Genomic DNA, 22,351 nt, shown 5'->3' on the forward strand with positions numbered 1-22,351 from the left:
AGCTTATTGTCTATTTTATTTAGGAATGTTATGATTTCAGGTCTTATATTGAAATCTTTAATCTATTTTGAAATTATGTTTCTATATGCTTTAAGATAGTGGTCCCAATTCATTGTTTTGCATGTAGCTGTCCAGTTTTCCCAACACTATTTATTGGAGAGACTTTTTCCCCCATTGTATATTCTTGCTGCTTTTGTCATAGACAAATTGACCATGTAATGCATGGGTTTGTTTTTGGGCTATTTTGTTCCGTTGATCTGTGTATCTGTTTTCTTTTTTTTTATTTTCCTTTTTTTTTTTTTAAGACTTTTATTTATTCATGAGAGATACACCGAGAGAGAGAGGCAGAGACACAGGTAGAGGGAGAAGGAGGCTCCATGCAGGAAGCCCGATGTGGTACTCGATCCCGGGTCTCCAGGATCAGGGCTGAAGGCGGCTCCAAACCGCCGAGCCACCGGGGCTGCCCTGTGTGTCTGTTTTCATGCCAGAACCATACTGTTTTGATCACTGTAGCTCTGTACTATAGTTTGAAATCAGGGACTGTGGTACCTCCAGCTTCGTTCTTCCATAGTATTGCTTTGGCTAGTTGGGGTGTTTTGTGGTTCCATATGAATTTTCAGATTATTCTAGTTCAGTGAAAAATACCATCGATATATTGCCATTCAATTGCATTGAATCTGTAGATGGCTTTGGATATGATGAACGTTTAGCAATATCCTTCCAATCCATGAACACAGACTATCTTTCCATATATTCGGGTCATTGTTCAATTTCTTTCATCAGTGTCTTAGAGTTTTTGAAGCATAGAGGTTTTTCACCTTCATGGTTAAATTTGGTCCTAGATTGTTGTTTTGATGCCATTATAAATGAGATTCTTTGCTTTTTTTATTTTTTATTTTGTTAGCAATGGATTGTTCACCTTCATTTTTATTTATTTTTTGGTATCTCCATGTTTCATTTTGTTGAAGTCCAATTAATAGTATACTTTATGTGTACAACATAATGATTCAACAATTTTATACATCAGGGCTTGCCACCGTGTGTCACCATCTCTCACTATACAAAGGTATTACAATATTACTGACTATATTCCCTATTCTGTACTTTTTATCTTTTTATTCTGTACTTTTCATCTCTGTGATGTACTTATTTTATACCTGGAAGTTTGTACCTTTTAATCCCCTGTATCTATTTCGCTCATCCTGACAGCCATCTCCCTTTTGACAACCAGTATTTTTTCTTTGTATTTAAGAGTCTTGTTGGGTTTCTTTTCTTTGTCTCTTTTTTCTTTGTTTTGTTTCACAAATTGTACATAGGAGCAGAGCCATATGGTATTGGTCTTTTTCTGACACGTATTTAGAAGAAAAACCACAGGTCCATCCATTTTGTTGTGAATATGAAGATGTCTTCATTTTTTATGGCTAATATTCCAGTGTGTGTGTGTGTGTGTGTGTGTGAGAGAGAGAGAGAGAGAGAGAGAGATCCCAAAGCTGCTTTATCTATTCATCTATGGAAAAACACTTGCGTTGCTTCCATATTGTGGCTATTATAAATAATGCTATAGTAAAACTAGTGGTGTGTTTATCTTTTTGAAATTTGTTGTTATTTTTAGGTAAATACACAGTAGTAGAATTACTGGATCATGGGGTATTTCGATTTTTAATTTTTTGAGGAACCTCCATACTGTTTGCCATATTAGCTACACCAACTCACATTCTCACCAGTGATGCATGAGGGTTCCTTTTTCTTCACTATCTTGCCAATGCTAATTATTTCTTGTCTTTTTTAGTTTAGCTATTCTGACAGGTTTAAGGTGATAGGCCATTGTGATTTTGATTTGCTTTTCCTTGATGGTTAGTGATGCTGAGCATCTTTCCATGTGTCTGTTGTCTGTCTGGATATTTTTAGAAAAATGTCTATTTAGGTCCTCTATTTTTTCCCCCATAGCCCACTGTGGCATAATCCTGCTACAGCCACCTATATTGTAAGATAAATTGGTCCCCAAATATATTACAGAAACATTGTGGCAATATCAGTAAATTGCCAATGTGGACTGCCCTGTGGTCACACATTTATTTAGCCAAACAAATGGCCTTGATTCCACCATGTAGCTGATTTCATCAGGTGTAGGATTTCTTAATTGGATTGTTTATGTGTGTGTCAAGCTGTATAAATTATTTATAAATTTTGGATCTTAATCCCTTATCCAACATAACATTTGCAAATATCTTCCCCCACTTGGTAGGTCGCCTTTTCATTTTGTTGATCATTTCCATTGCGTTGCAAAAGTTTTGTTTTGTTTTGTTTTTTTATTTTGGTGTACTCCCACAGTTTATTTTTGCTTTTGTTTCCTTTACCTGAGGAGGCATATCTAGGAAAATGTTGTTATGGCCAATGTCCAAGAAATTACTGTGCAGGTTTCCTTCTAGGAGTTTTACAGTTTCTAGTCTAACATTTAGGTCCTTAACCCATTTTGAATTTATTTTTGTGCAGGGTGCAAGAAAGTGTTCCAGTTTCATTCTTTTGCCTGTAGCTGTCTAGTTTTTCTGGAACAATTTGTTAAAGAGCCTGTGTTTCTCCCATTGTGTATTCCTCCCTCCTTAGTTGTAGATTAATCACTTAAGTATGGGTTTCTCTCTGGGCTTTGTGTTCTGTTCCATTGATCTTTGTGTCTATTTTTGTGACCGTGTCATACAGTTTAACTTATTGTAGCTTTGCAGTATACCTCTTTTTATTTATTATTATTTTTTTGGTCATATATCTTGAAATCAGGGATTGTGAGACCTGCTTTGTTTTTCTTCAGGATTGCTTTGGCTATTCAGCGTCTTTTGTGGTTTCATACAAATTTCAGGATTATGTGTTCTAGTTCTGTGAAAAATGCTGTTGGTATTTAATAGTAATTCTATTGAACTTGTAGATTGCTTTGGATAGGATGGACATTTGACAGTACTATTCCTATCGAGCATGGGAATGCCTTTCATGTGTGTGATGTCTTCAATTTCTTTCATTGTTGTTTCCTAGTTTGCAGATTATAGGTCTTTCCCTTCCATGGTTAATATTTTCCTTCATGTTTTATTCTTTTTGGTGCAATTGCAAATGGGGTTCTTGATTTGTTTTTCTGATAGCTCATTATTAGTGTACAGAAATGCAACCAATTTGTCCATTTTTTGTGCTGTGACTTTACTTCCAATACTATGTTCAATAAAGGTGGCAAGACTGAGTATCCTTGTCTTGCTCCTGATAGTGGAGGAAAAGCTTTCAGCTTTCCATTATTTTGTATGATGTTAGCTGTAGGCTCATCATAAATGGCCTTTATTATGTTGAGGTATATTACTTTCATACCCACTTGTTGAGAGTCTTTATCACAAATGAATGTTGAACTTTCAAATGCTTTTTCTGCATCTGTGGAGATGATCATAGAACTTTTATCCTTTTTGTTGTGTGGAGTATCTTGTTGATTGATTTGCAGATGTTGAACTATCCTTAATCCTTGAGATAAATCCTGCTTGATTTATCTTCTAATGTATGTGTATACACTCTAAGAGTGTATGACTCTTCTAATGTATTATTAAATTATTTATTTATTTATTTGTTTATTTATTTTTGTATTGTTAAATTTAGAAATAATTTGTTGATTTCTGCATCTGTGTTTATCAGGAATATTATAGTTTTCTGTTTTGTGGTGTCTTTGACTTCCTTTGGTGTCAGGATAATGCTGGCCTTGTAAAATGAGTTTGGAAGCATTTCTTCCTATTCATTTTTAAAAAAATATTTCTGGAAGGATACTTTTACTTTACTTTTACTTTAAATATTCTGTAGAATTCACCTATGAAGCTGTCTGATCCTGAAATGTTACTTGTTAGTTTTAAAAGTAGTGATTTAATTTTGCTTCTTGTACAGGTGTATTCAGGTTTTCTATTTTTTTGTGATACATTTTTAGAAGGTTGTGTGTTTGTAGAAATTAACTATTTTTTTTTTTTTACTAGATTTTCCAATTTGTTGGCTTAAGTAGTAACCTCTCATGATCCTTTGTATCAATAGTAAGTACTTTTTCTTTTTTTAATTTATTTGGGCCCTTTCTTTTTTCTAAAGGAGTCTGAATAGAAGTTTATCGATTTTGTTGGTCTTCTCAATGAATAAGCTTTTAGTGTCATTGATGTTTCTATTTAAAAAAAATATTTTTTTGTTTCTACTCTGATCTTTATGATTTCCTTCCTTTTATTGTCAGTTTTACCCTTCTTTTCCTAGTTCCTTAAGGTATAAAGTTAGATAATTTGATATTTTTCTTGATTTTTGAGGTAGGTAGATCTGTATCACTTTGAACTTAGAATTGCTTTTACTGCCTTACATAGATTTTGGTAAGTTATGCTTCCATTTTCATTGGTCTCAAGTATTTTTTGATTTCCTTTTTTTTTTTTTTTAAGATTTTATTTATTTATGAAAGAGAGGCAGAGACATAGGTAGAGGGAGAAGCAGACTCCTCATGGAGAGCCTGATGTGGGACTCGAACCCAGGACTCCAGGATCACGCCCTGAGCTGAAGGCAGATGCTCAACCACTGAGCCACCCAGGCGCCCCATTGGTTTCCTCTTTGATTTATCCACTGACACGTTAGTTGTGCAGTTATTGTTTAGTCTCCACGTGTTGGTGTGTTTTTATTTTCATTTTTAACTTGTAATTAATTTCTAGTTTCGTGATGTTGTAGTTAGAGAAGATGCTGGATAGGGTTTCAGTCTTCTTGAAAGTATTGAGGCTTGTTTTGTGGCCTATTATGAATCTATTCTGGAGAGTGTTCCATGTGCACCTGAAAACTGTATCTACTTGGAAGTTTGGGATGAAACAAATATTCTCTATATCTCTATTAATTCCATTTGGTCCAATGAGTCATTTAAGGCCAATGTTTTCTTACTGATTTTCTGTCTGGGTGATGTATCCATTGATGTAAGTGGGGTTTATTAAAGTCCCCTACTGTTACTGTATTACTGTCCATTTTCCATTTATGTCTGGTAAAATTTGCTTTACATATTTAGGTGCTAGTGTTACTTTAGGGATTGAGATGATCTTTTTTTTTTTTTTTTTTTTTTTTTTTTTAATATGTCATTTATGGCAAATGTAGTTCCTACCTGGTTTGTGTATGGTTTGGCCTTGTGTATTCCATCTGATAGTAGAGTGCTTCCTTTTCATTTTTTTTTTTCTGCCCTTTTTCTGGAGTTGGAGTTTTAAGTATTGTAATTAAAAAAAAAAAAGTGGGGGGTCATGGAAATGTGATCCATGAAGAATTCTCAGAAAACTTTGCCCTGTTGCTTTCTTCTAGCTGGAATTTGATGGACCTACTTTAATATATTTTAGTTAACCAGACTGGTTTGTTCTCTTAGTTTGAACATCATCATAACCAGGCAAGGGTGCACATTCCATCTGTGTAGGACCTGTTTGCATATCCTCCTGGGCTGTAGGTGCCCACTTTTTTTTTTTTTTTTTTTTTATAAATCTGTATGCTACTTGTAAGAAACACACGGTACTTCCACACTTCACACATATAGTGGATATCCTATTATTTAGTTGGTGGAGGTAGAGTAGTAAGTTCAGAGGAAAATACCATTTAAATAATGTGAATATGCCTTATCCATTTGGAAGACAGAAAATGAATGGAAGGAGAAACAATATAGTAAGCAAGGCAGTCAGATGATGAGGAATTTTCAACTGCTCTTTTTGTAATGTCTTAATTACGTTCTCTGAGGCAGGGATATGTTCCTGGGTACACGTGCAAAGACATTGCTTGAGTTTTTCTCCTGCTGTTCCCATAGACAAAGTGTCTTTGCTCAGAAAGGACTGCAATTCAAGACTGAGACTGTGTTACTCCAACTGCCTTCAGGCATTTGATGCTTGATGTTGTGATGAAAAAAAAATCAGGTAACTAACAGGATTCTTAAGGTTTGTTGAAATCATCGCTTATTGTTTAAGACAGTAAGACTTCTTAGCTTTTTGGACAGTCACTTAGGTTTCAATTACTGAAAAGTCGGGGGTCTGGACATAGAGTACACCGAAAGAGAAATTTTGACTTCTAAGCATGGACTTCATTGTGATGTGGATGATTTTTCTTAGTGTTCATTTACTGCCGGTTTATGCTTTAGGGATTCAGTGGCTTTATCACAGTCGTCCTATTTTATGTGTTTCAGATAACATTTTTTTTTTTTTAACAATTCTGAACTCTACTCATAAACACTGAGTGTATGGATTAAACCTACTTAAGTGATTATGTAGGTTTCCCTTAGTTGGAATTTGTCTCATTTAGCATGTGACTTAATAGGAGTTAACTGATTGCCTTTGCCTTCAGATTGGGCTTAATTCTTTTTCAAATTTTGCTACCCTTGGGCATGTTTCTTGAAGGAAGAACAAGTTGAGATCTTGTGACATCTTTTTTTAGAACGCCCAAGAAAAGGGGATTACAAGTTCCCAAAGCCAGAAAAGCCCTGCCCCAGGTCCTTCCCACCAGAGGAAGTTGCTGCAGTTCACACTATCTTCAGGAACCACAGTGCAGGTCCCATGTCTGCAAGGGACCTCAACTATTACTAAAGACAGACCTTTGGGAGGATTCCAGGGGACCAAATCACTTGAAATCGCTTTAAACTTAAAAATGAAAAACTGCACTAAAGAGGTTTAGAAAATGAGTGAGTTTGTGGGCAGGTTGCACAACGTGTTGTCAGTAATCACCAAGGAAGGACTTTGCACAAAGCCCCTCTGGCTCCCTTTTCTCAGCTCCTGTGTTTTGCAGCTCCTCCAGCAGGTGTCACTACAATCACAGAACAAACATTCCACAGCATGGTATGTAACTTTATTTTTCTAGCATAATAATTTAAAGTATTTACACACTGCACACTCACTGTTTTACACAGATACTTATTCATATACCTATGAACCACATCTAAAGGTTTCTTTGCAAAGACTCGACACACTGGGAATTTCCAAGCATAACAAAGAGAAGGAAAGGACAAAAAAAAAATAGGCTTTGAGTCTTTTAAAAGACAGCCATGTGGCGCATCTGTGAAAACCAGTGTTTCCCCCCCAGTCTTAAGCTCCCCCAGGAGACCTCTGAATAGCTACAGCCTATCCAGATGTTGGTAGAACCTGAAACTTTGGGCTAAGGAGAATTTCAAGAACCCAAATGCACAAGTAGTATTTTCTCTAGAAGTGCTAGGACAAAAACAAGAATAACTTGGTCTTCCACTAGAGAAGCATCTGTATGTCTCAGTTACCTGTGGGGACGGGAAAGGTCGTATAGGGACTCGGATTGTAAAGGCACAAGAGCCAAATACACTGGTAAGAATGCGAGTGACACAGAATGCCTGGCAGGGGCCTCGCCAGCTCTCCAATAGGGCAACGTGGCCTGAGTTAAGGGTCTGTCCTTCCCCAACTGTTAGTAGAGGTGGTGGTTTTGCTTTCCCTGAAAAGGACAAAGGTTATATCGACCATCTACGCCCTAAGGCCAGATACTGTAGGAGTTTCTACCGCTTTTACTTCACTTTCATTATACTGTTTGCACAAGAATAGTGGTTATAAGTACTCTATTTTCCCTCCTTTGTTCTACTCTGTTACATAACAAAGTTACTAGCTAACTCTAGCTTCTGAACCTGGCCCACGGTTCCCCAGGTGAACAAACACAGCCCCAGTTCAGAGCTGATGGCAGGTAGGCCCCCAGTCCAGTTTTTATAAAAGGTTAACTGGTTTAGGTTTCAATTCTCTGGTGGTGCATCTCTATCACGTCAGAAGCCGGATGCTTTTGTGGTTTTCCCAGACTCGCCAAGGCGACTCTGTCCTAGATCACAGAAAGAGAGGACGGTCGCCACCTCTAGATGAACCCACAGCTCCATCCTGCGATTGGATGACCCATCAGTTCACGACGAAATAGAATTTTCCGCAAAGCGAAATCCTCTCTTCCTGCCAGTCGGGGGCCTCTGGCAGTGACCCTCACCAACGGGACGTGGCGAAAGGCAGGAATGCCAGGCCTGGCCCGCCACGGCTCAGCACGCTCTGGATGCACACTGCTGTGGTCGCTCAAGTTCTTTTCTTTTTTTTTTTTTTTTTTGCACTGAGCTAAGGTAAAAATTGTGTCCTTGCTCCTTGGGACTAAACACTTACATAGACAAGCAAGAAATTTACCTCCCCTAGCACTCCCTTCCTGGCCGCTCTTGCCCTTGGGGCGTGGGGCTTTCCTTTAGCACCGGGGCGCCAACGGGGAAAGGGAGGCGGCAAGGAGGTACCTGATGGGAGTTTAACCAGGTTCCAGGAGCAGGTGCCTAAGGAGCCTCTCTTAGCAGCCCGAGGAGCTGATGCCAGCGACAGACACGCGGCCTGGGGGCGCCACCAGGCCTGGACTAGCCAGCCCCCCTGCCAGTCTCATCAGGGAGGCCCTGCTCTGGGGCGGCCCGGGCCTTGCCAGGAGGCAAGCGTCCAACACAGCCTGGCTCCGGGCTTGGGGGGGGGGGGCGCCGAGGAGGGCCCTCCGGGGGTGGGGCCCGGGCGCAGCGCGGTTCCCAGGGTACCCAGCCCCGGCCCGAGGCCCCAGCTTGCACCCAGGCGAGGGCAGAAAGGGGGGGGACAGTGGGACTGGGGACCTGGATGAGCAAGTCTGAGCGCTCTGGGGAGGGGGGGGTGTCTAGCACAGCGCCTGGTACCTCTCCATGAACTTGTCACCTCTCGCCCCTTCGGGCCTATGGAAACAGCAGTTTTGTGTGGCTCAACCTCCCGTGCGGGACGTGCTCAGTGGAACGATCCGTAGGGCCCGCAGGCGGCTTCTCCCTGCCCCTCGCAGAGTGACGGCCTCGAGGGGGGCGGGGGGGACAGGCCGGGGTGAGGCCACCTGCCGCGGGATGGGGTGGGGGAGGGGCAGCGCCCACCCCGTCCTCTCCAAGGGCACGTGGGGGGGGGTCTGCGTATAGGTACTGTACGTACTAACCAGGTACACACATAAATATTTAATATATAAAAAATAAAGTGCTTTCTAACAGGTCCCCAGGGAGGGACATTATAAAATATTTCACAAAACTGCAAAACAAAAATCAGTACAATCGCGGCCCGCTGCCTCCCGTCCCGCCGCCGGCCCCTCCCCTCCGCACGCCCCCGCGCCGGCGGCTGCACGCTATATACATATATACTCTTTTACTCAATATATTATGACAATATATATTTTAAAATTCTGTTATAGACCAAAAAAAAAAACCACCCCAGCCCGCGCCGCCGCCTAGAGCAGCCGCAGCAGCAGCAGGCCCGCCAGCCCCGCGCCCAGGGCCCGCGCCCCGCCCGCGCCCCCGCCCCCGCCCCCGCCCGCGGGGCCGCCGCCGCCCGGGAACAGGTGCCAGCGCTCCCGCCGCGGGTGCAGCGCCGCCACGTCCTCCAGGGCGCTGCGCGCGGCCGCCGAGAAGTTGGCGTCGCCCGTGGTGAGCAGGTCGAAGACGCACGACTGGAAGTAGAGGTCCTGCAGCGGCACCCGCTCCCGGCAGCGCGCGTGCGCCGCCTCCAGCGAGAAGCCGGGCCCGGGCGGCGGCGCGGGGCGGCCCAGGAGCGCCGACACCCGGCCGCGGCCGTCGTCGATGCGCTCGGCCAGCGGGCAGCCGTGCACGCACAGCTGCAGGTCCTGGCTCTCCTCGTAGGCCATGGCCAGCGCCTCGGGCATGCGCAGCGCCAGCGTCAGGTAGCGGCCCAGCTGGCGCACGAACACGGTGGTGCCGATGTAGCGCGCGTGCATCTCCACGGCGCGGCCGCTCTCGCGCTCCCGCACCACCAGGCTCTTGGCGTCGCCGTCGCCGCCGCTCGTGCTGCCGTCCACGAAGGCCGCGGGCAGGTCGTCGCTCACCGCCTGGTACACCTTCTGCTCCGTGCACGCGCCGTGGGCCTTGAAGATGACGGTCACCTGCGGGGAGCACAGCGCCGTCAGCCGCGGGGCCCAGGGGACCTCCGCTGGGGGCCGGGGGTGGGGAAGGGGGGGCCCGGCCCTGCGAGGTCCAGGTGAGCAGCCCTGCAGGGCCCAGGGCACCTCCCAAGGCCGGGGATGGGGGGGGCCAGCCCGGCGAGGTCCAGGTGCGCTTCCCCTCGGGGTGCGGGGGGGGGGGGCCCAGCCCTGCGAGGTCCAGGTGAGCAGCCCTGCAGGGCCCAGGGGACCTCCCCTCGAGGCCGGGGATGGGGGGCCCAGCCCGGGGAGGTCCAGGTGCGCTTCCCCTCGGGGTGCGGGGGGGTGGGCAGCCCTGCGAGGTCCAGGCGAGCTTCTCGGGGTCCAGGTGAGCAGCCCTGCAGGGCCCAGGGGACCTCCCCTCGAGGCCGGGGATGGGGGGGCCCAGCCCAGCGAGGACCAGGTGTGCTTCCCCTCGGGGTGCGGGGGGGCAGCCCTGCAGGGTCCAGGTGAGCATCCCCTGGGGGCAAGGGGGGGGGCAGCCCTGCAGGTCCAGGGGAACCTCCGCTCGGGGCCGGGGGTGGGGAAGGGGGGGCCCGGCCCTGCGAGGTCCAGGCGAGCTTCTCGGGGTCCAGGTGAGCAGCCCTGCAGGTCCAGGGAACCTCCCCCTGGGCCGGGATCTCCCCCGCACGCACAGACCTCAGGCGCCCCCGACCCGCAGCCCCACCCGGACCGCGCCGGGGCGGCAGCAGCTGCACCGCGTCTCCGGGGCCACCGACCTGCCCCCGCAGAGCCCCGCTCCGCGCCCCCGGCAGGTCCCGGCTGCCGGGCTAACCCGGAGGTGGCGCGGAGCCCACTTGGCAAACTCGGCTCCCAGGCCCTGGCAGGGCCTCCCTGCCCTCAGCCTAGTTACAGCGACTGTTTTCCCCAAACAGCAGAACGGCCCTTGAACTTCGCAGAAATTTTTCTCTGGAGCCACCTCGGATTCCCCAACTGCAGCTGGAACCCCCCGCCAGGGCGCCTCCCTGGCCCGCCCCACATCCTCGGGCTCCCAGGGGACACAGGCCTCTGGGTCACCGAAGCTGGGAGCAGTGGCCCCGAGAAAAGACCGCAATGTTTTGAGATTTGGGTTATTGTCAGGAACTGAAGTGATGGCTTTTTAAATTTTTTTTTTCTTAAAAAAAAAAAATAGATCCCTCTCTCCCTCTATCAGAGCGAAGGCAGGCGGGCCACCCTCCCCAGCTCCCGGGCTGGAGGCGGCCCTCCCTCCCGCTAGGGAACGAATCCAAACAATAGACCCTTGTTGCAAAGGCCAGAAAGAGCCCGGCCGCCCCCTCCGCACCCCTCTCCACAAGTCCTCACCACCACCCTCCGCCCGGGCAGCATTTACTCACACTATTTAATTCCACATGTTCCCACTGGTGTTACTTGACTGGAATTTTCCAGCCATTTCATTTTACTTCAGCCCGTTATAAAGCTAGATCTGAACCAGCTGCACTCTAGCAACTGGTTAAGTTCATATCCGTTGTTTGCAGCTGCAACGAGAAGCCAGACAATGTACTACGAAAATGCTTGGTTTTCTCCCCTCCTAATTACCCTGACCCACCACTTAATTTCACTACCAGCCTTCTCACATTTCAACACCTTCTTAACAACCCAAAGGAGGTGTACCAGAGATGACGGCAGGAAATGTGTTGTGCATCCAACCATAGGACGACCTTCCAGAGCGAATGGGATTGTGAGCTCGGTATCTAATGGGACTATAAAGCAGATTTATTTGGTGGCTCTAAAGACACTTTGACAAGGGCTTTTTGCAAGGCCAGCTAGGATCCCTCAGACGCGAAGAGATTACCTCAAGTGACTTGTGCACCTGAGAGAGCTGAGAGCCACTGGCAGATGGCTCCAATGAGGGCGAGGGAGACTTGTCACATGATCACTGTCCTCATTTTCAACTGGAGTGGTCACGCTTTTCAAAGACTGGCTTTCTGGTCAAACCAACCTCAAATTTAAACTAAATTAACATTATTTGCAAGAATTAAGTGCTTTTTTGTTCATCTTAGGAAACACAAAGAGGAATTAGTTTTTGCTGAGACAACAAAACAGATCCAATTCCACACAAGTTGCCAAATGGGCACACGCAGGGGTGGGTGGTAAGATGAGCGCACCAGTTCCACGTGCCTTACCAAGCCTAGCATTTTCCTTAAGCACACTGATTCCAACTCAGGGGTCCTTTCCAACACCTCCTGCATTCCAGTCCCCTGCTATGCCTGTGCCACTACCAGTAACCCTCAGACCTCTAGGAGATCAAAGAACGCGCAAACCTTGACTTCCGTCCTAGGGTGCATGCGACCAAAGAGCCCAGTTGACCTAAAAGATTTCTGGCCAATTTTCTAAGAGTAACTTTTTCCATGAGACAGTGAGGCTGGATTTCCCTCATTCTCACACAGGGCAGAGGCACAGAATTAGCTCTTGAATCAAAATACTGAGGGGGATGATGACTCGCTCTCCAACCGAGAGAGGGGTTTCCTGAGTGGCCCTCTGAGCCTAAGTAAGAGTGCAGACACACCTAGAGATATACGCGAGGTGTCCGTGTACAAAACACCAGGCAGCAGTTGTACACGACTTTTGCTTTGTAATGTTAAAATTTCATTCCTCCTACAATCACAACTCAAGGTCTTAAAAAAGGCACTCAGCTGGGTAGTGCCTTTTCCTGTTTTCAGGAAAACAAAATTAGTTCATTCTTATTAATCAAAAAAAAAAAAAATCAAAACCTAGAATTTTGGGCAATTTTAAATGTTTCTTCTATTTATGCTCTGACCTGTATTCCAGTGGTCTCAAACAGATACTTTAAAAAAACACCAGCCATGCTGCTTACTTTCCCCTTCCGTGAACTGATCCATATGCTGTAATAACTCAATTTGGCACATCTATTCTACGCCACACCATTTATTATTGATGGATGGCATTTCTGTGCATTTAAAACATCAATGCCTTTTGTTAAACCTTTCCCACCAAGTCCCTCTCAACCCGTACCTCAGACAAACTACTCTAGTTCTCCTCATCCATTTTTAATGTTTCACTCCCTGAGATCTTTACCACCCACAAGGTCTATTAGGAAGACAGAGATAGTAGCTACAAATCAACCTTTCCACGTGTGATATGATTTGAAGGTTTGCTGTGAAAAATCAAAGTTTAGACACACCTGCCTCTCCTTTCCACCATAAAAAGAAAATGCATGCAAAGAAATCGAGGTAGCCAACAAAGGAAAACCCAGGTACTGCTTTGCCAAGAGGTAGCTTCCCTAGGCTCGACAGCCTTATAAAGTGCTGTGCATAGGTTTTTTGAACAGAAGTCCCTGAAGGCTGTACGCTTAACTACTTATGCTTCTTGTGATTTGGAAGAAACAAGTACCGGTGTTTTGTCAGGCTATTTGGCACTGCACGTGCAGCACCTTACCAGAATCCTCAGATTCCAGACCGGGACTCTCAGATCTACGGGACTTCCATCTCTTGGATTAAAATGGGCCAACTAAGCTCAAACAGCCACAGAGATTACGTTGGAACAGAGAGAAACACAATTTTGACAAGTACCTGGTTAAAATGCTGCTGTGTTAAAGGAAGCTAAAATGAATTCTCTTTCATGTAATCAGATCTGTCTAGTGCATCAGATCCTCTGGGTGCAATTATTGGTCGAAAAAAATAGGCACTTCTGGGAGGATAAGGGAACACTGCTCACAGCCCCTTTTACTCTTACACAGGTAAGTGGGATCCAGCCTCTATCTTAAATCCTCGAGTGTGAGCAAAAATAAACCATTCCAATAAGGGTATGTGCTGCAAAGGAAAAACTTCACATGCTCTAGCTCTAGGCCTACAACAGCCGGTCTTTACTTCTGACAATTTCCTCTCACAAGATGTCAACGTTTCCCACAGCAATCAGACAAGAAAAAGAAATCATTCCAAATCGGTAGTAAGTACAACTGTCACTATCTACAGACACTGATATGACCTCACCAAAAACCCACTAGAATAAATGAATCCAGGACAGTTACCAGATACAAAATGGACAGAGATCTGTTGCCTTTTTATACACTAAGAAGATATCAACAAGTAATTAAGAAAATTATTCCCTTTATACCTGCATCAGAATGAATAAAATAGCTAGGACTACATTTAACCGACTCGGTGACCACCCTCTAACTCCAAAAACTATAAAATAACGATGAAAGAAACTTAAGACGGGAATAAAGAGATACACAACTAAATAAGATATACCATGTTCATGGCCTGGAATAATATTGTGAAGATGTCCATACCACCCAAAGCAATCTGTGGATTAGATGACATTTCCATCGAAACACCAACAGCATTTTTCACAGAACTACAACACATAATCCTCAAATTTGTATGGAATCACTAAAGACCCTGGAGAGCTAAAGCAACCTTGAGAAAGAAGAACAAAGCTGGCAGCATCACAATCCCTGATTTCAAGCTATAGTACAAAGCTGTTGTGATCAAAAAGGCACAGGATTGGCACCAAAAGGAGACACACAGATGGAACAGAAAGAACCCAGAAAGGAATTTAGGCTTATAGGGCTCATTCATCTACGACAAAGGAGAACGAGAACACAGAATGGAGACAAGAGTCTCTCCAATAAATGGTATTGGGAAAAAGCAGACCACTTTTTTACACCATAAATATAAAATCAAAATGGATGAAAGGCCTAAATGTGAGACGGGAAACTGTAAAACTCCTAGAAGAAAACCTAGGCAGTTGTCTCTGGAACGCTGGCCTCACCAACATTTTTCTCCTTAGGTCTCTTTGGGCAAGGGAAACAGAAGCAAAAATAAACTACTGGGACTACACCAGACTAACCAAGTTTTGCATAGTGAAGGAAACCAAAGCAAAAAGGAAGACAAGTAACAATGAATTTCACTCATGTGTAATTTAAGAAAAATAGATGAATGTGTGGGAAGGGGGGGGGAAGAGGAGGATGGGAAGGCAAACTGTAAGGGACTCCTAACAACAAGGCACGGACTGAGGGTCAAACTGAGGACTGAAGGAGGAAGGTGGGCCAGGGGAGAGGCTAGATGGGTGATGGGGATGAAGGAGGCCACTTAGGATGCACCAGGTATTGTATGTAACTGATGAATCATTGAATTCTACTCCTGAAACCAGTACTGTACTCTAAATTAGCTAATTAGAATTTAAATAAAAATTTGGGAGAAAAACCAATAGGCAAAGGGTCTAAATAGGCATTTTTCCTGAGAAGACCTACAGATGGCCAAGAGACCCATGAAAAGATGTTCAATATCACGAATCATCTGGCAACTGCAAATGAAAACCACAATGGATATCACCTCACACCAGTCAGAATGGCTAGTACCAAAAAGACAAATAACAAGTGTTGGCAAGGATGGAGAGAAATGGAAACCCTGGTGCGCTGTTGATGGGAATGCAAACTGGTGGAGCCACTGTGGCAAACAGTATGGAGGTTCCTCAAAAAGTTAAAAATAGAACCCATGTAATTCAGTACTGTCACTGTTGGGTATTTACCCAAAGAAAATGAAAACTGATTTTTTTTTTTGAAAACTGATTTGAAGAGCTACACAAATCCCTATGTTAACTGCAAAATTATTTACAATCTGCAAGATACGGAAGCAACCCAAATGCCTACTGAAAGTAGAATGGATAAAGATGTGTACACCTGTCACACACGCAAGGTGCTGCCATTTGCAATAGCAGGGAGGGATGCAGAAAGTGTTACGCTAAGTGAAGTCATGTCAGATAAAGAGATACCAGATGATTTCACTTATGCATGGAATCTGAAAAAACAACCCAACTCTGAATACAGAGACCAAACTGGTGGTTTTGGGGGCAGGGGGGAGGCACTGGTGGTGGGAGGATGGGAGAATGAGATAAAGGGGATTAACAGGTACAAACTTCCAGTCATAAAATAACTCACGGAGAGGAAAGGTATAACAAAGGGGAAATAATAAGACTGTAGTAACGCTGTATAGTTAGTGACAACAGCACAGTGAGCATTTTATAACGTGTGGAATTGTCAAATCCCTGTGTTGCACACCTGAAACTGATAAAACGTATGAGAAGTATACTTGAATTAAAAAAAACAACAGTATTTATATAAATAAAGTATTTAGGGAAGATAAATATAAACAGTATTTATATATATAAATATGGTTACTAACTGAAATGTAATTTTACAATTACGACTTAACCTATATACCAAGGATCCCCCTACAGCAAGGCTTAACTTGAGCTCCAACAAAGTGTATTTTAGCACTCGTGTTGAAGGGGAGGGCAGCACATGAACATATTACCCTAGACTCCCTCTTGGGGCTGGAAAGAGCGCTTAAGGGCCTGCTACCTTCCAACGAGGTCTCCAATTAGGTTTCCCTACCCTCCAAAACTCTTTGCACAGAGCTCTGTTCTAGGAGCACTTCCAGGATTCCAGAGAAATGGAATGGATCAGCCTTATTTATTCTTCAGCGCCGCCGCAGGTAATACATGCAGGAACAAGGGCTGCCTAGGCTGCGGGAGGGCTTCTTGGCAGCAGACGGAGAAAGAAGAAACCAAAGCAGAGGCGAAGGACACCCACAGCCGAGGCTGCTAGGGTGGTCCAGGGAGAAGCATGAAGCTCGGCGGCTGGAAGGAATGGGCAGCGGTGAGAGGGAAGCAGGCCCAGGGACGATGCATGAAAGAGGCACCGAAATGTCGACTTCCAAAGAGCAGTTTCTGCACACTCACACTCAGGAAGGTGGCAGCTCTCCCAAGTAGGCTCGGAGGCCGTGAGACTGGCCAGCTCCTGTACAGGCCAGAAGGCCTCCAGTCCTCGGCTCCCAGGCACTCAGAAGACTCCGCACTGAACGCGTCTGTTGTTTGCTGTGTTCACACCCTGCATTATAAGGAGGACGGCAAGTGTAGGAACTCCCGCTGCTTCTAGATGTGTCGTTAGGCATGTGTGGACAGTATTACAGGCTTCAGCTGCCACTGTGCTGCGGACCAGAAATACTCTGAAAAGGGGAGAACCAGGGCTAGAGGCAGTGACTCCGGGGCCGGGATCTGCCCCAGCAGGTCTTGCCTTCAGGGATGGCCCTTCTCACATTCGGAGGAGGGGGCAGGGCCACGCTCCTGGGGCCCTAGAGCAGGACCTCTGGCAAGGGCTCTAGGCCTCGGTTCAGCACAGCTGTCGCCCAAAGCAATGGGGATTAGGAAATCAGGGCCTCTGATCATTTTTCAGTTTTGAGAGGCGACTTAAAAAGCAAAAGGGCCTGAAGGTCTTTACAATACCCTCACACTCTACCACTGGTAGGTCCAATTTCAAGTTCCCAGGGCTCTTGGGGGGGTGGGGGGAAGAAAAGCCCATTCACGAAAGAGGTGTTAGAGGTGATGACCATATATTTCAAGAAGCCAGTGACCTGAAATGCTACAAAGCTGCATGCTTGGTCGTCAGGGGCCGGAGGCAGGGCGAGAGGAAGACAGCAAATGCACACTAGCGCACACCCCTTCGGGTGCACAGATGAAACCCTGACCCCCTACCTTTCAGGAGCAAATGCGGTCCTATCAATCTCCCCACAGTCCCGTCCTGTCTTCTAACACTCAAAGAACCCCACCAGAATTAGCCAAACAATCTTTTGGCTTCCACTCTTAACACAACCAGCTAACTAGGACACAAAGAGCTGCTCTCGCCACAGACCCGGGTTCACCGAAAGCTCTTTTCTGCAGGCGACAGCACTGCTCTCACTGCAGGCTCGTCCAGGTCAACTCCCCACCTCATCACTCGGGAGTGGAGCAGCTGAAGGTCCTTACGGGGCCCCACCCACGAGAACACAAAATTCAACACAGTGGAAGAGCGAGTTCTGCTGCAGTCAAAACAAACAAGGACAAAATGGGTAAGGCAGGATTTGTCATTGTTCACTACCGCAGGTGACTTCTTACGTGCCACATTCCACACAGGCAGAAAGTGTTTGGTTAGCATTCACTGAAGCCAGCAAAAAGGTACCAACCCTCCAGTGTTCCCTTCTCGCCCCTTCCTCTCAAAGTGTTGATTCAAAGAAAATTTAATAGGGCAGAGAGAGAGAGACGTTTGGAAATGGGACAGTAAAAGAGGTTCTAACCCTCAGCTGTGTTATCAGACTTGGCCCGGGCCTCTGGTTTCAACTACGGAGGAGTGTGGCTCCGTGCTGAAGCAGCCCAGGCCCGGGCGTGGAATCCTGCCTGGCCTGGCTGGGGCAGGAGCTGGGTTATTTTCATTTACAAATGGAGGATATTTTAAAAGTCTCCTCCTCCTCCTCCTCCTCCTCTGAAACCACAGCTGGGATGGAAGGAGGGGCACAGTGAAGGACAATGCAAAATGCAGGACTTACTAGATTCGCAGATAGAAACTTTACACAATTGTAGATGGTTTCTACTAACATCTTTAAGTTCTCTTCATCCTAGAGAATTAAGATGGTAAAAGACTCACGACCCAGAGTATTTGAACGCACATGGACAATATGATGCTGTAGCTTGTACCGAAAGCACGGCTTAGGGGTGTCTGGGTGGCTCCCTCAGGTCTGTGTGTGCCTTTGGCTCAGCTCCTGATCCTGGGGTCCTGGTTTGAGTCCCATGTTGGGCTCCCTGCTCGGTGAGGAGTCTGCTTCTCCTGCCACCTCCCTCCCCCACCCCCATGCTCATGAGCTCTCTCACTCACTCTCTCAAATAAAAACTTAAAAAAAAAAAAAGTATAACATAAAGAATAACCGAGGTAGGCTCATTCATCTTACCAAATGATACCACACAGCTCATAATTTCTCCTCCTTTTTCTGCCAACCCCCCACCCCCCACCAATATACACGGAAATCTTTTACTTCCAGAACTCTGGCTGAACCTGTATGAAATAAAGTGGAGTCACTCCTGGGCCTAAAGCCTTACATCCAGTACAAGGAGGAGCTATGCAGGCAATGCACAAAGTGAGACCACCACCACCTGGAACGAAAGCTGACTTCTAAGAACTATTTCTTACTGCTTTGATATTGTTTCTACGGTAAATAAATTCAGGGAGGAGAAAGTTATCGACTATGTGCTTCTGTGGCATTTAAAAGTGAGCTAGGATCCCGAAAAATGAATTTGAGAATTGGTGACTGTGACAGTCACAGTATTAAAGGCCAACAATCTTTTGGTATTAAAGGCCAACAATCTTTCAAAAGTGGCTGCTAGAGTTCTAGACCCTGATAGGGTGCGTGGAGGATCAGGAAACCCAGGTGTCAGTGAGGGGCCACCATGACCACGGCAGGTGGAAAGGAGACTGTGCCAAATCCCAGGAATACAAATAGGGACCTGTGAGAGCGACCAGGGGGAAGGGTATGCCCTGGGTACATCAGCCCATCTCTCCGGCCCTTCTTGACGCCTGTGACAACTCGCTAAGTAGGAACACCTAGAACCAGCATATGGATGTGGGCCACCGATGTTCTAGAAAGAAACTGTGAAGGGCTGGTTTTACACACAAACCCCACAATGCTCCACCAAGTGCTATAGGTTTGTTATGTATCAAGACTGAGACAGAGACTGAGCATCTCCCTCACTGCCGCACCCCCCCCCCCCCCCCCCCCCCCGCGGCCCTGTGACGCTCTGTGGTTCCAAAATAGCACCAAGTTAATCACACATTTTTATCATAGAAATGATTACACTGAGCAGGAAACTCCAACTGCAAACTTCTTCCCCATCTGTTCCCCAATATGCCTCAGTTGGTCTTTTTTTTTTTTTTTTTTTTTGGGTGACTATGTTTGCAAAAATGAGGACCAGGACAAAGAGCAATTTTAAAGAGAAGGCAAGAATGACCTGCATAACAGATAATCCTAACAAAATAAAGAGCAATTTCAGCATTTACAAGTTAGTTTCAATGTATCTGCAAGAAAGTTTGTGATCTCTGGAAAGAAAGGGCTTATACATATCTCTATTTTTTTTTTTTCTCAAAGATTTATTTATTTGACAGAGAGAGCACACAAGTAGGGGGACTGGGAGAGGGAGAAGCAGGCTTCTGCTGAGCAGGCAACCTGATGCGGGGCTCGATCCCAGGACCCTGGGATCATGACCTTGAGCCAAAGGCAGATGCTGACCCGACCGAGCTGCCCAGGCGCCCAGGGCTCTGTATTCTTAAAGAAAACGCCAGTGTCCCCTCTATAACAATGCAGCAGGCATGAACACCATCCGTGCATCAAAAAACAAACCTGCCTTGGGAGTATGAGGCATCTTCCTTAGTCGATAAAAATAAAAATGATCACCACTGTGTAGCTCACATTATCTCTGTAAAGATACTAAAAATTCATGGGGGACAAAAACTTGGCTATAAAGAGAATGCGCCAGGCCTGGGTCGAGAGAGGATGGTTTCCCCAACTTTGATCCGGAGATTGCTTAAAATGACAGTTGAAAGCCTTTGGAATGCAGGTGTATCAGGCCTTGCTTCTGTAACCAACAGAGAATGATCCACAACACTGGTTTATATGCCCATACCGCAATGCCTACATACGAAGGGACATCAGAAAGGAGGAGAGGACCTAACCGGTGTTCCAGGACCCCACAGGCGACTGTTTTATCACAAGGGAACATCCTGGGTGACACAGTTGGAAGGAAACAGAAAGCAGGAATGAACCAATCTAAGGCTCCCTACACCTCTAGTATCATCAACCAGTGCAAGTTTTCAGGAATTTCCCAGAAAGTAGCTGGAGCTTGGGAATTAGGGATAATCACGGGCTTTAAGAAATGGGGTAACTGCCGGGCACAGCCTCTTCCCATGCTGTGGATCCCATGCGCTGGTGCTCCTGGGACATGGGATGACAGGACGGGATAACATCTACAAAAGAACCTGCCGTCATTCCCCAATCTCCCCTCATACTCATTATTTTGTTTTACCGAGATCAAAGGACGGGATGACGAAGGTGGAGTGACGGGCAAGGACGTGATTACAGGAAAACAAACAAAAACAAGCCAAAGGTATCCAAAATACTTTCGAAAATATAATTAAAAAAATATAATTTTAAAAAGTATCCCCATTGTTTAGGTGTACAGTAAATGCAGTCTTGAAATTTTCTGGAAAAGGTATAATTTTAAATGTATCCGAGAGACTGGCAATTTTTATGCAGGCTACTAGTAATTCTTCTGTAAAGTACAGAATCTTTTCAGAAAATTTACTCCAAAATCACCTTCTGTAATCGCGGTACATACAAATCCCTACTGAGTCCCCTTAAACAGAAACACGGGGGTACATGGAGCGAGGTGAACAGGATGAAGGGGCAAAGGGAACGGTGCGGAAGACCGTCATCTGCACTGAAGACTGAGCCTGTCGTTCTGAGACCCAGTAGAGCTGCGGACGGTGTCCTCTGCAGAACCTAAACGGTTCCCTCCTCCCCACAAGACAAAAACTGCTTTTCTTTCCTATGGAGCCAACTCTCCCAGTTCTCAGCCTGTCCCTTTCCTCTCTCTCTGCAGGGCCTGCAGGCCTGAAGCCGCCACGCACAGCCAAAGGGGGGTAAGCTGGCCCAGGGCTGGTGTGCATCCCGGCTGGCCGAGGCCTCAGGTGTGCAAGAAACCCCTGCAGGCCCTGGTGTGGAGATACAAAGCTAGCCCCGGCCTCCCCTGCAGGAACACACAGACTGGGCGAGGGAGCGGCCCCACGAGGCTTCTCAGAGGAGGGGGAGCCAAACAGGCTGGTGGAGGGCCTACCATCAAGGGTCCCATGGGGAAGCACAGCCGTGCACACCGGGACCCAGGGCAAAGCCACACTATGTTTCTCAGGGAAGGGGGACAGAAAGAAGGCCCGGGGGGCGGGTGGGCTGAGGCCACACTGTTGAGCCCTGTAGGTCTAGAGCTGCCCCAACCTCACACTGCTTCCTCCGTGGCCAAAGGAAAAGGCTAGTGATCAAATGGTCCCCCTTGAACACAGAGGACTTGACTTTCATTCTGTTCAGATGCCCACCCCCCAATGTTTCATCTTTTTGTGATGAGGGTGAGGTACTCAGGGCAGTTAGATCACAGAGATGACCTTGAAGGTGGCTTGCTCCAGAAACCAGGTTCCCAGGACTGAGCAATTGTTTCAGGGACCTCACTGAGCCTAACTCCTGGCTTCAGTGACTTGGTTCAGCGCTCAAAGAGGTGAGCTGAGGGAGGCCTACACACGACACTTTTAGTAGCCGTTGGCCAGCCTCCACCTTGGCACCGTCAGCTTTCCATCTAGTGACACGGAGCACATGGGTCATTAAACACGGTCGACCCCAAGGATGATACGGTCTCTGCCGTATGCAGTGCTAAGGTATTGAGCAGCCGGTCTGTGCATGTGTTTGAGGTCTCAGCAGAGCCGAGACTCTTACAAAAAAAAAAGAAAAAGAAAAAAAAGAAATCTTCTGAAAGACTTTTTTAAAGAAGTATTGCGGTAGGCATTAAAAAAAAAAAAATCAGATCTTTTGGGGAAAGTATT

At 46.0% G+C, this 22,351-nt stretch overlaps 1 protein-coding gene across 1 annotated transcript in view; it reads right to left on the bottom strand.

Annotated features, from left to right (window-relative positions):
- Positions 1 to 6,809: 6,809 nt before the first annotated feature.
- RGMB (repulsive guidance molecule BMP co-receptor b) overlaps positions 6,810 to 22,351 on the bottom strand; it is a 28,356-nt gene continuing 12,814 nt past the window's right edge. The window contains exon 5 of the mRNA XM_072736694.1: positions 6,810 to 9,906. Coding sequence (XP_072592795.1) covers positions 9,238 to 9,906 — 669 coding nt within the window. The 3' untranslated portion in view covers positions 6,810 to 9,237. The remainder of the gene's footprint in view (positions 9,907 to 22,351) is intronic.

This window comes from Vulpes vulpes, chromosome 14 (genome assembly GCF_048418805.1).
Source record: "Vulpes vulpes isolate BD-2025 chromosome 14, VulVul3, whole genome shotgun sequence".
NCBI classification, from domain to species: domain Eukaryota; kingdom Metazoa; phylum Chordata; class Mammalia; order Carnivora; family Canidae; genus Vulpes; species Vulpes vulpes.